Source organism: Fulmarus glacialis, unplaced genomic scaffold (genome assembly GCF_000690835.1).
Source record: "Fulmarus glacialis isolate BGI_N327 unplaced genomic scaffold, ASM69083v1 scaffold33006, whole genome shotgun sequence".
NCBI lineage: Eukaryota > Metazoa > Chordata > Aves > Procellariiformes > Procellariidae > Fulmarus > Fulmarus glacialis.
Window position 1 is genome coordinate 563 of NW_009219295.1, and position 11,884 is coordinate 12,446.

The 11,884-nt window shown below is 46.4% G+C and overlaps 1 protein-coding gene across 1 annotated transcript; it reads left to right on the forward strand.

Moving 5' to 3' along the window:
• Nucleotides 1-1,654: 1,654 nt before the first annotated feature.
• Nucleotides 1,655-9,480, forward strand: LOC104070199 (hippocampus abundant transcript 1 protein-like). The gene is made up of 11 exons (XM_009580316.1): nucleotides 1,655-1,753; nucleotides 3,015-3,077; nucleotides 4,224-4,351; nucleotides 4,803-4,917; nucleotides 5,465-5,683; nucleotides 6,391-6,504; nucleotides 6,977-7,048; nucleotides 7,460-7,572; nucleotides 7,745-7,842; nucleotides 8,411-8,577; nucleotides 8,666-9,480. The coding sequence occupies exons 1-11, from the start codon at nucleotides 1,745-1,747 to the stop codon at nucleotides 8,873-8,875; spliced, it is 1,308 nt and encodes a 435-aa protein (XP_009578611.1). The 5' UTR covers nucleotides 1,655-1,744; the 3' UTR covers nucleotides 8,876-9,480.
• The last annotated feature ends 2,404 nt before the right edge of the window (nucleotides 9,481-11,884 follow it).

Sequence of the window (11,884 nt, forward strand, 5' to 3'; positions counted from 1 at the left end):
ATCGACTGTTAATTTTGTTGTAGTCACATGGTAGAAATGTTTAACTGCTTGGGAGGGTATAAAGGGCGATGGTGAGAGGAAGAGGGGAGGACTGCTCTCTTTTGAGAGAGACTCTTAGGCCGGTGGAGCAAGGGGGGGTAATGATAGCTGTACTCTTAATTACTGGCTTCGTGCTGCCTTGGAGCTTCTCCCTCTGCTGCAAAACATTATCTCATTTGTGTGCAGTAAAACTGACTTCGTTTAATGACCGTGTCCCCCTTGGGTAGGGTGCCTCTCGTGTTGATGCTGTTTATTTGTTTTTTAAGCAGAGTTAGCCTGTCTGCGGGAGACAGTTTTAATAGACTCTGCGAACATAAACAGCGTTTCAGTAGAATAATGTCTCTTGCTGCCTTCTCTCATATTTCAAATAACTTACAGCTGTATTAGTTATCTGAAATGCAGTATTATTCTGTCAAAACCTGGGAGGATGTGACTGGGTAAAGGATTGCTCTTCGCATGCCAAGTTTCTTGAATTCCTCTCCCTGAGAATCTGTCAGTAGTGAATGCTGGAGGCAGGATACTGATACAGATACATCTTTGGTCTGGTCCGTTAAATGAAATGCATCTCAAGAGCACAGTGTAGAAATGTTAGTCAGCTCTGAGGAAATTAATACAAAAGTCCGTTCTCTTAGCCTGGAAGAAATGCCCGTGGAGTTGAGGTTTCCCATACCAAGCCCAGTATCCCGTTGGATGTAAGATTTGTGCAGCTGATGGAAGTTTTTTTAATTCCTGGATACTCTTCAAGCTGCTGGAAGCTGTCTAAATTGCTGGGATTGCAGGCATTTCAGGTGGTTTTATTAATAATGTGTCAGGGCTAGACTACACTTCTTGGTGAGTTCAGATCATGTGGTTTGCTAATATAAGAAATGGGTTCCTGTGGAAAAGCACATTGTGCTACTAAATGTTTGGCCCGTGCGGTTCCCTGATGTAATTCAACTGAAACTGGTGTGTTTTCCTCCCGTTCCTTGCGATTTGTTTTCCTTGTGAGCTCGTGACTTTGCAGGTGTGTCCTGCATGGCAGGAGAAAACCTCCTGGGCTAGCAGGTGAGATTTGGCACTTGGAAAAGTGACAGAACAAATGCTGCCCTGAAAGCGCCGTGAGAAATCTTGAAGGAAAGAAAGATAAGCAAGGCCTTGAGGTGTGGGGGTTTTCTAACAGCTGATCTAAGGACTGTGCCTTTCCCACCATGCTGGGTAGATGGAGTTGGCGCTGAGGAGTAAAATTGCCTTCCCAAACTCCCAGAGTCTTTTCTGGGGTGTTGCACGTACTGCTGTCAAAATATGAGAGAATTGAGGTGTTTCATTTCCAAGTCCTTAAGGCGAGGATTGAAAGGATGATACGTTTGGTCGTGTTTCGAGAAAGCATAATGGTATCAAAGATATTAGTTCTTGGAGAAAAAAATTGAAAACAATCGGCTTTGTAGGAGAGGCGCGCGTTGGTAGACCCTGGATGGAGAGATGCTGCGGCATGAGCTCGCCCGCGCTAGGCAGCGCTGAATCACCTTGGGGGTGGCTTAGGTCAGAGTTGACGTTTCGGCGTCCAACCACACATCTCAAATCTATCGCAGATCAGGATACGTGTATTTTTTTTTTTAACTTACGGAGCTCTGTTTTGCAGCGACAGGGGATCGGAGAGCCCAGCGTGTACCATGCCGTGGTGGTTATTTTCCTGGAGTTCTTCGCCTGGGGGCTGCTGACCACGCCGATGCTAACGGTGAGTAAGTCTCCCTGGGAATAATACTGGCTCTTGTAGACCAGAGTTCACCTTGGGTTGGCGAGGGTAAAGATCTTAACATGGGCCTTTGGAGTATAAGAAGTAGAAACCGAGATGTAATGGTTTGTACCTGGAGCTATAGTAATTTTTTATGGAGTTGGGCAATTCTTTTCTTAATTATTGTAGCTTAACTTGAAGCAAAGCACGAGTTAGATTTTTGAAAGCTTTTGGAGGATTTTGAGAAAGCAGGAGTGAAAGACCTGACCTGAAATTACTAGAATTTACTGGTAGTTTACTGTCGTTTATTGCTTTTTTTTTCCTAGGTATTAAAAAAAAAAGTACACTTGGGAGCTTAATGAAAGAAAGTTGAGCAAAGCTTTGACTTTTTATCTGAAGACTGCACCTTTTACCCTGCACTGACTTATTTAGGGATAAAAGAGATTTTTGTTGAACTACCACCATCATTGTCTGGGGTGTAAAAGCAGAGACATGATTTCCTGGCAATTACTTGCTCCACCAAGTCATGCTCATTCTGGGAGAGCCCACCAGTAACTCATTCAGGACTTGACTGAGTTATGATTAACACAGGCCGCAAAGGCAGCTTCACAATCAAGTTAAGTGCAGAGCGATAGCTTTATTAAAGAAACTTGAAATCTCATCTCAGATACTTGCCTTTACTTAAGGAGCTGTAAACTTCTGCTTTGGCACTTGCAGGAAGAATTCTTAGCTTTTTAAATTCATTTTCTGGTGGTGGTATGCCAGCTCAGATTGAAGTCTAATATGCCATGCGTGTTTTTGACCTGATCTCTGATATCTAGGTAAGGAGTCTTTGTTTATGCAAAGGCATTTAGAAATTAGTATTAGCTCAGTAGTATAAAATGCAAATCGAACATACAGACAGTACAAAAAGGGGGGAGAACAACAGAAAAGTGATGTGGTCACATGCAGTAAAACCAGAGGGAAATCAGATGGTGCAGGGATGGAGAAAGGCATGTGTCCAATTAACTTAGCCCTGCCCAAGCATGCTGGAATAATTTATAGACCTGGGAAGTATTAAAGAAAGTGGCTGCCCCTGTTGGAGAGGGGAGGTAGAGCTCCTCACGTAGGTACACCGGGGGCGTTGTCGGTAGCGTATTTCCCATTTTCCCTGTTCTGTGCTCCTCCAGGCATCTAGCTGTCAGGTGCTTATGGAAATTCTGCAAAAGTTGCTAGCTCTGTTTTTTTTGTTTTTGTTGGTTTTTCTTCCCCCCCCGCCCCCCAGGTGTTACACCAGACTTTTCCTCAGCATACCTTCTTGATGAATGGCCTGATTCATGGAGTCAAGGTAAGGAGTATTCCTTCCAGGCTTTCTTTTGAATCTGCAATCAGTGCAAGAAGTGGCAAGCCGTTATAATGTGTCATTTGCTGATGTCAACCAGTATGTGACAGATAAATGTTCATATTTCAGTTTGGGGTGCTACTGGCAAACCTAATGCAAAATGAAGAGTTAACAGAGCGTAGACATCGGGCAGCTTGTGTAGTTGATTTTACTGAGCAGTATTAACAACGTGCTGCTTTTCAGCATGGGTTTGGGGCTATAACAGCTGTGTGTTTTAGCTGAAAATATTCTAATCAGCATGAGATCAGCCCTGTATCCATATTCTGGAGCGTAACAAAATAAAAAATCAATGACATCTGAACCTACCAGTAATAGAAGCGGAAACTAAGCGGGCCTTAGTGGGCTGTCCCCAGACAGAAGGTGGGGAGTATGTTGTGACGTGGTAAGTGGGTGCGGTGAGTTTGGACTAGACCAGCATTCCCAGAGCCTTGGGGGAGGCAATTGGAGGCAACTATAGCGACCAAGCAGTAGCCGTGTGTTCTGACTCGGGAAGGTGGCAAAACAGATTGTTAGGCCCTGGCTCTGGCAAGAGGATCTCAGAAAATGGCCCCAGAGAGGTTTGCTTCCATGTGAGTTGGGCACTCCCATATACACTTAAGGGCTCTTCCCTGCCCGTCTCGGGTTTGAAAGACGTTGAAAGGCATTGAACAATTTTATTTGTGCTTAATGGCCTTGGCATCTCATCGGGTCTGTCTTGTCTTCGTCTGAAAGAGAAAGCTTTCCCTAGAACTGCAGCAGATGTTAATGGGATGGAGCTGTGCCAACATCTTTTTAGGTACGGCAGGGCAAATCCCTGCTGCACAGGCGTGCCTGGGAAGACCACAGCTGCGGGCTGAGCAGTCGCAGGGAACGGGAAGTAATCGGAGTGTTTAGCAGCGCCTCGCTGGTCGAGGATTTTTTTTTTTCTCCCTAAAAGGATGTGAGCAGTTTAACAAACTGTTATGTTTTGGTGCTATTGCCTGCTTGTGGAAAATAGGAATGGATTGTCTGGTCGTATTTTTATCTTTAGATGATATTGTCAAAAGCTCTTGCTATCGACAATCAGAATTTGACTGAGGGATTTCTCTCTGTCGTCCTGTCTGTCTGTCTTAGGGCCTGCTTTCTTTTCTAAGTGCCCCACTGATTGGTGCTCTCTCTGATGTCTGGGGCAGGAAATCCTTCCTCCTCCTCACTGTCTTCTTCACCTGTGCGCCAATTCCCCTTATGAAGATCAGTCCGTGGTGAGTTTACTCTTGTTTTAACAACAGGTTCTGGGGAGAGGAATGAGTGTGAGGCTGAACAATGGGGGATTTGTGGGTGTTGCGTTTGAAGATGAGATGGAAGAGTCTGTCCAGTGGAGGAGGATGCTCAGCCTAGAGACTAATTTACTTGTCTGGTTCTACTGGAAGGTTCAGCATCAGGAAGAAAGAGTCTGTCTTTCCTCTCCTGATGCCTATTCTCCTGATAGGTGTGTTATCACTATTAGGGCATGTTGATGTTTCTTTCCTGTGTGGGGAAAATAAGTGATAAAACTCCATGGGCCACCAGACTGAAGCTCGGTGTTCCTGAGCGCTTTCTGGTGCCATGAAGTAGGATGGACTGAAGGAAGAATAACAGAGAGGTTCTAATTCAGCAGCTGTGCGCTACCGTGTGGTTGCTCTCTAACTCTGCCTTTGGCAATGCCTGTTTCAGGTGGTATTTTGCTGTCATTTCCATGTCTGGAGTCTTTGCTGTCACCTTTTCTGTGATTTTTGCCTATGTTGCTGATATCACACAGGAGCATGAACGCAGCACGGCGTATGGCTTGGTAAGGAGCTGAATAACTGGCTTGTCTCTTGAAAGAAATATTTGGGGCTTTGGAGCTAGGAGAGGTATAAAATTAGGGTGAGAGATCTGTTGACAAGCCTGAGGACAGTATCAGTGAAAAGATGATATGCGCTTCACTAATAATACAGTCTCCCTGTTCTTCTGTTTGTGATTTAGCACCGAGGGAGAGGGCTGATTTCTATGCAATCTGAATACCGGCTGTATTGTCGCTTAGCCTTTAAACCAGCCTGGTCTGTGAACTTCTTTGCACCAGGAAAGGGGGGAGGCTGTGATGCTGGCTGTCATTGGGCCCTTTCTACAGGATTACTGAAAGTTTCCTATGTGAATTGTTAGGATAGCTTTAATTTCCCTTTGCTAGAACTTAGCCTAGATCGCACCAAGAGAACATGTCATCTTTCTGTCTACAGGAATCCCTGTTCACCTGGATTATCTCCATCAAAGATGGCAAAACTAGTAGCCTTGGGTTACTCTGGAGGAGAAAATAGGCTCTAGGAAGAAGAGGCTGTATTAATGTTTTATGCTTCCAGGTGTCAGCCACGTTTGCTGCTAGTCTGGTCACAAGCCCAGCGATTGGTGCGTACCTTTCCCAAGCCTACGGCGATACGTTGGTGGTTGTGCTAGCTTCAGGTGTTGCTTTGCTGGATATTGGTTTCATCCTGCTGGCTGTGCCGGAGTCTCTGCCAGAAGAGATGCGCCCGGTCTCTTGGGGAGCTCCAATCTCTTGGGAACAAGCAGACCCATTCGCTGTAAGTAATGTCGCTGCTGTTTTTTGCGCATGCTGGTAATGCTTATATTTGCTTTAGTTCTGCTAATTTCTCTCAAAAGGAAGGTGCATTCCACAAAAGATGAAGGATGCGAGGCTTAGATTAACCCCGTTGAAGGTACAGCGTTCAACTGACAGCAGACTGCACATATCTAGAGCTGTCTAGCAGCTTCTCACCGATTTCATATAGCTACGAACCACCTAAAAGCAGCTCCAGATGTCCTGAAGCAAGAGCACCTCTTGGTGGAAATGTGCCAGTTAATAAATTCTATTACTTAGCAATAGTGTAGTGTCAGGAGAAGTCTTCTGCGTTCCTGGCTTCTCAGGACCTTTGCTAACGATGAGGAGCTTTGCACAGTTTCACCTCACCTTTGCTTGCTATGAAGATTCTTTTGGCTGTCTGAGGAAAAAACAATTCTGATCAAAAGCACTTGACTATAAATCTGAGAAACTGAAAGGTAAAAATTTCTCATTCTAGGGTGTAAGTTAATGCAATTGTACACCTGGTCTGGTGTGTTGTGGCAGTGTTCGCATCTTCCTCTGAAATGCTGGTCTGGTTTCATTCAGGCATTCACTTCTTAGATATAAGATGGTGACTTAAACACTTGGTTCTGCTGTCTCTATACCTGGAGAATATTTAATGATATTAACTCTTTAATTTTTTTCATTCCCCACCCCCCTTCCCTACAGTCCTTGCGGAAAGTGGGTCAGGATTCTACAGTGCTGCTCATCTGTATCACTGTCTTTCTCTCCTACCTTCCTGAAGCCGGCCAGTACTCCAGCTTTTTCCTGTACCTGCGACAGGTCAGTCTCTTGTGATGAGGGAAGGCTCTGAATGCAGGAAACCCCAGCCTACAAATATTATCTTAGTTGCATGTCCTGAAGAAGCTAATCTTGGCCAATAGCTTAGTAAAGTTGAAGCTATAAGAAATAGTGACTTGTTCCCGCTTTCCTAAAAAATGTGGGACCTGGCGACCCCTCGGTAGGCATTGCCAGGACCCTTGCTTGGCTTCTTGCTGGTGGTCTGCCCGTCTATCCTGTCCATGGCACTTTCAGGCATTTAAGGTGAACCCAGTGATTTAAAGCTGTTTCTTCAGCCAGAGGAAAATCTTCCATTTTATTCCTGTGGCAGCAGGGAGGTAGTGGAAGGTACGGTTGATTAATGTTTAAGTACCTGATAAGCAATGTCAGTAAACATTAGTGACACTGATGGAGTGGCTTTTCTCATATGGCACAAATCTCTTGCCTGAAAAGTCCCTCTTTGGTGTTTTCACAGGTCATTGGTTTTTCCTCGGAGACTGTGGCAGCCTTTATTGGTGTAGTTGGAATTCTCTCTATACTGGCTCAGGTGAGAAGCAATTTCTGTCTTGGCTCTAGCAGTGTGGTTATAAGAATGTCCAAAATTTCTGATAATCAGGGCTGGTGAGTTGTCAGAATCCCTGTGGTCACATAGACGTCATCGGACCCGTGCACGGCTACCTGCGGTCCCTCTTTCTTATCTTTTGAATGTAGCTGTTGTTTGTTGAACAACAAACTGTGGTAAAGGTGTTGTTCTGTGAAACTCTATAGATATTGTGCTCTGATTGCCGCGGGCAGGGATGTGCTGGTTTCTAACACAACGTTACGAGAGTGGAGGTGTGCATGTGCATGATAGCCAGTCTCACAGCAGCATGAGTTCCCTCAGATTCCTGTCCTCTTGTCTTCCAGTGTTGTCATCTTTCTTTGCACTTACTTTGAAAGCATCTGTTTTTCTTTCCAGACAGTAGTGTTGGGAATTCTCATGCGTTCGATAGGAAATAAAAACACCATCCTGTTGGGACTAGGCTTCCAGATCCTGCAGCTTGCCTGGTACGGCTTCGGCTCGCAGCCTTGGTAAGAGTTTGCCCATGTTCGTCTCCTGGCATCGGCAGGTTTCTCCCTCTGCTGTGGCTCCGTGGCAGCTCTCTGTCCCCTGGCAGAGGGAGATGCTGCCATGCCGTGGCGCTAGTCTGCGGCTGTCCCTCGGGAGCCTGCCTCCCCTAACTGCTGCCTCTTTCTTTCCGAGGATGATGTGGGCAGCAGGAGCTGTGGCTGCCATGTCTAGCATCACCTTCCCAGCCATCAGTGCCATGGTGTCTAGGAATGCGGACCCCGACCAACAGGGTGAGGCGCTTGGGGATTTATCTAACGGGCGAGTTCATCCCAGCAGGCGCTTGAGCTGACGCACGTTCGAATTCTCAGCATTGGCGGTGGAGGGGTGGGCAGGAACATCTGTGCCAACTGTGGAGTGTCGCTTTATTCTTGGTCGTATTGACACCCTTGCCTTTGACCATAGCTGATGCTTTGGGAGGGAATTCTTAAATTATGCACGTAGGTGTTCAGTGTTCCCTATCTGAGGTAGAGAGGAGACTGCTGCTTCATCGTTTGCCTGCTTCATGGTTTGACCCTGAGTCCTCAGACTTGGCTGCCTTAAATTCCGGTTCAGTTGGAAATTGTCGCTTTATGTGCCCATGCTTGTTTTATTCTTGAAAGTAGCAAGCCCAGCATTACTGATTTTTGTAAAACCTGATACTGAGCGAAGCTAATCACCAGCTAGCCATTTCATTGTAGAGTTCACGTCAATCCAGATCTGAATGTTTGATCCTGTCTTTAAATATGTAAGCATCCTTGAATAAAACAAGTTTCTTCAGAAAGCTCTAAGCCTGTCTTCCTTTCCTCGCTTTGTTCCCAGGTGTGGTGCAGGGGATGATCACTGGAATTCGGGGTCTGTGTAACGGCCTGGGGCCGGCGCTCTATGGCTTTGTCTTCTATCTCTTCCATGTGGAATTGAATGAAATGGCTGAGGTGGAAACTTTGGGTAAGGCCTCCAAACCCAACATGGCCAACCCTACAGACGAGGTAAGCTGTTCAGCTTTATCATTCTGTTTGCTGGGCTTCTTATGCCCTTCGACTTGAGCATTAATCATTCCTCTGTTTCGCCTTACAGAGCAGCATTATCCCAGGGCCTCCATTCCTGTTTGGAGCTTGTTCTGTCCTGCTGTCGCTGCTGGTGGCCTTGTTCATTCCAGAACACAACCTTGCACTGAGATCAGGCAGCCACAAGAAGCACAGTAACGGAGCCCAGACCCACACCCACAGCCCGCAGGCCGGAGGATCGGATGGCAAAGAGCCCCTGCTCGAGGACAGCAGCGTATGAGGTTGGGAGAGAAGGACCTGGCTTGCGTCTGAGCTCCAGATCAAGGACGGACTTAGCCAGTTGGAGTTCGGGGAGAGAGGGTGGGGGGAGAGAAGAAACGAGGTAACAGACTGTGCCACTAACAGCTAATGAGAAGGGACACGGTTTCCCTTCAAGCCAAATATACCCAGCTGGTGCAAAAATGGAATTGTATCATCTGGTGCTGATGGAAAGGGGAGACACTGAACTGCTCCACATGAAGGGATAGTTCTTTAAAGCAAACCTGCCCTTATACGTGAATACGGAACTTCATGGCGCCACCTGCCAAATATTCAACCAGTGAAAAATTAAGGAGCTAGCATTGTCTAATGTGAACTAACTGAGTTGCCAGCCAGAATAAAAACAAGGCATCTGTTACATGCCCCCATCCCCTTACAGAATTAGTACTTGCTACTGATCCCGACCCAGCTCGGCTGGCTAACCTGGGCCTGGGAGAGGCTTGACAGCTGCCCTGTGCGGTGTGTGCAGCCTGTGCTGTGAGACACCAAGTAAAAAGTGTGTGAAGAACAGACAGTGTAGTCAACTGTGAGCAGATCCTTGCTGCTTTGAGGATCTGATGAATTTGTGAAACTTAGACCAAAAAAAAAAAAAAAAATCTACTAACTTAATGTCCTGATGAAGATGAAAAAAATTAAGAAGTAAAGTTGCAACTGACACAGGGGAGAACGGGCAGATGAGAGAAGGGCAACTACATGAATTACAAATGCTTAGATGGTCAACAACGTTTGTATTTGTTTGGTTTTTCTTTTTTTGTTACACTGATGTAACATTTGCCTGTCGCTGCCTCCATAGGTAGTAGGTAGAAGGATTTTTTCAGAAATCTTTTTCTGGAACTGTAAGTGTTGTTTAGAAAATCAGTTCTCCGAGAGGTTGGAGAAACAACTAAACTCTGCTGAGCACTTTGATAAAACATGGTTTCCTGCGAGAAAGGTCAAAGAAATAGCTGTTTATCTTGAGCACTTTTATAAAGCATGTTGATTTTTCCCCAGGCCCTTGCCATCTGATATTAAAAGCAGATAATGACTGTAGCTTGTTTTTTCTCAGTCCAAAAGATCCAGATGGCGATGACTGCAGTTGATTTGAACTTATAGGTTTGGATTCCGTGTAGCATTTCTGAGCCTGCTATGAAGGCTTTCGTTTTATTGAAAAATGAAATTGCAACCTCTGCTGCGGGGTTCGGCTCTGTTTAGAAAGAGCAGCAGATACTCGAGTGTTGCAGAAGAAGCTAAGACAAATGTATAGGGAACGCTTGGTTGTTTATAGATACGTAGAGATATAGCAGAGGGCAGGAAATAATTGTTCTCATTTGAGTAAGATCAGAAGTAATGGCATTGAGCAATCACTGGGGAAATAAAGACCAAACTGGGAACATTTAAGAAATTAGTTGTTAGGGGAATTGAGGATACAATGGCCAAAAATAGTCCTGTCTCAGAGTGGGGTATGTGCAACAGCTGTCGTTCCCTGGCTGGCGTCCCTTCTCGGTAGGTTTGGGACAGGTAACTTAGGGGAGAAAGGCCAAAAGGGAGGGAGCACTGTCACTTAATGTCTTGGGTCTTTGCAAACGGGTAATCGTGGCTGATGCTGTGCCTGCACAGCAGTGACTGCAAATGCCATTTGCCTCTGGGAAAACACCAGCTGGAGAGCTCGGTCCCTGACCCACAACTGGCACGAGCAGGGGCGAGCACCGTCCGTCCCCAGCCCTGCCCTGGCAGTACAGCTCGCCCCGCTCCGGGAGTGAGGGGACGTCAGCTCTGGGGCGTATTCGGCGTCTGACCTCTTCTGTGCACTTGTCGGCGTGAGGGCTGGTTAATGTTGGCTTTGGAGAAATTGAGAGCTGCAATTTCATGTAGGTCTCGTAAATGCTTGTCAGATATTAACAGCTTGGAACCACTGCCTGCCTAGACTGGGCTGAACTAATAATTTAGTCTGTTTACCAATTTTCTGGACCAGTTAGTTACTGGAGGTGGACAGTTAAGTGAAATAATTCATAGTTTTTTGCATTAATCCAGCCTGGTACCCCCATCCTGTAGATTATTGTCCGTGCAGAGGGCAGCCACCTCGGACACTGAGGGTTTGCTGATGTGGATCTAATTGCAGGACTGGAGAACAGAGCTAGCGGAAGGTCTCAGTGACCTGCGGTGACTCCAGTTTTCCCAAGCTCATTGTGGTGATGCTCCAAATTCCCAAACATTATTCGGATGGTCTGTACCGTACGTGCACAGCAAACTTCTTTCCTGAAGGAAATCCAGTCACTTAAACTTCCAGGCAGCAATCCCAACTCTGTATCGCTCAAAAAAATGCCTTTTTTTAGACTGGAGATTTACCAAGTATGTCTGACGATGAATTTATTTACACTGTATTAAAATGAACTGAAGTAGGTTTGTCCCTCACACACAAATGGAGTGAAATGAAACACCGAATCGTTACCTCGTTCACACTGAGGCACTCGGAGCTTCACGGGTAGAATATAGCGGAACGTTACAGAAAGACGAGCATAATTTATATGATATAAAGTATATAGAGATATATTTTTTAAAGTCTTTTCCTTTATTGAATAGTTTCTTGAAAACGATGTGTTTCTAGTCCTGTTCCCTCTCACCACCGCTGCTGCCTGCAGCATCTCAGCCTCTCCTTCCCTTCGGACAGCAGAACTAACCGGGCGAGCTTCCCTCCTTGTTCCTGTCCGTCACGACGCGATACCCGAGTTTCCAGTGATGCCGACATCCCTCGATTCGTGAGTAGTGGACCTGGAGTGTTTTGGTCACTTCTTCAGCCCCTGAGCTCGGAGCCAGACTGCCGCGTCTGTGTGAAAGGCTCCACCGCGGCGGAGGTTTCCTCGGCTGCCGGGGGGTTACGGCGTTGGGCGGCTGCACCGGCAGAGGGTACGCGGCGAGCGCCGTTACCAGCGTGAAGGTGACTTGTACATCGGTCCCTCGCTGTGCTGGCGCGGGGGCCTCTCGCTGGCGCGGG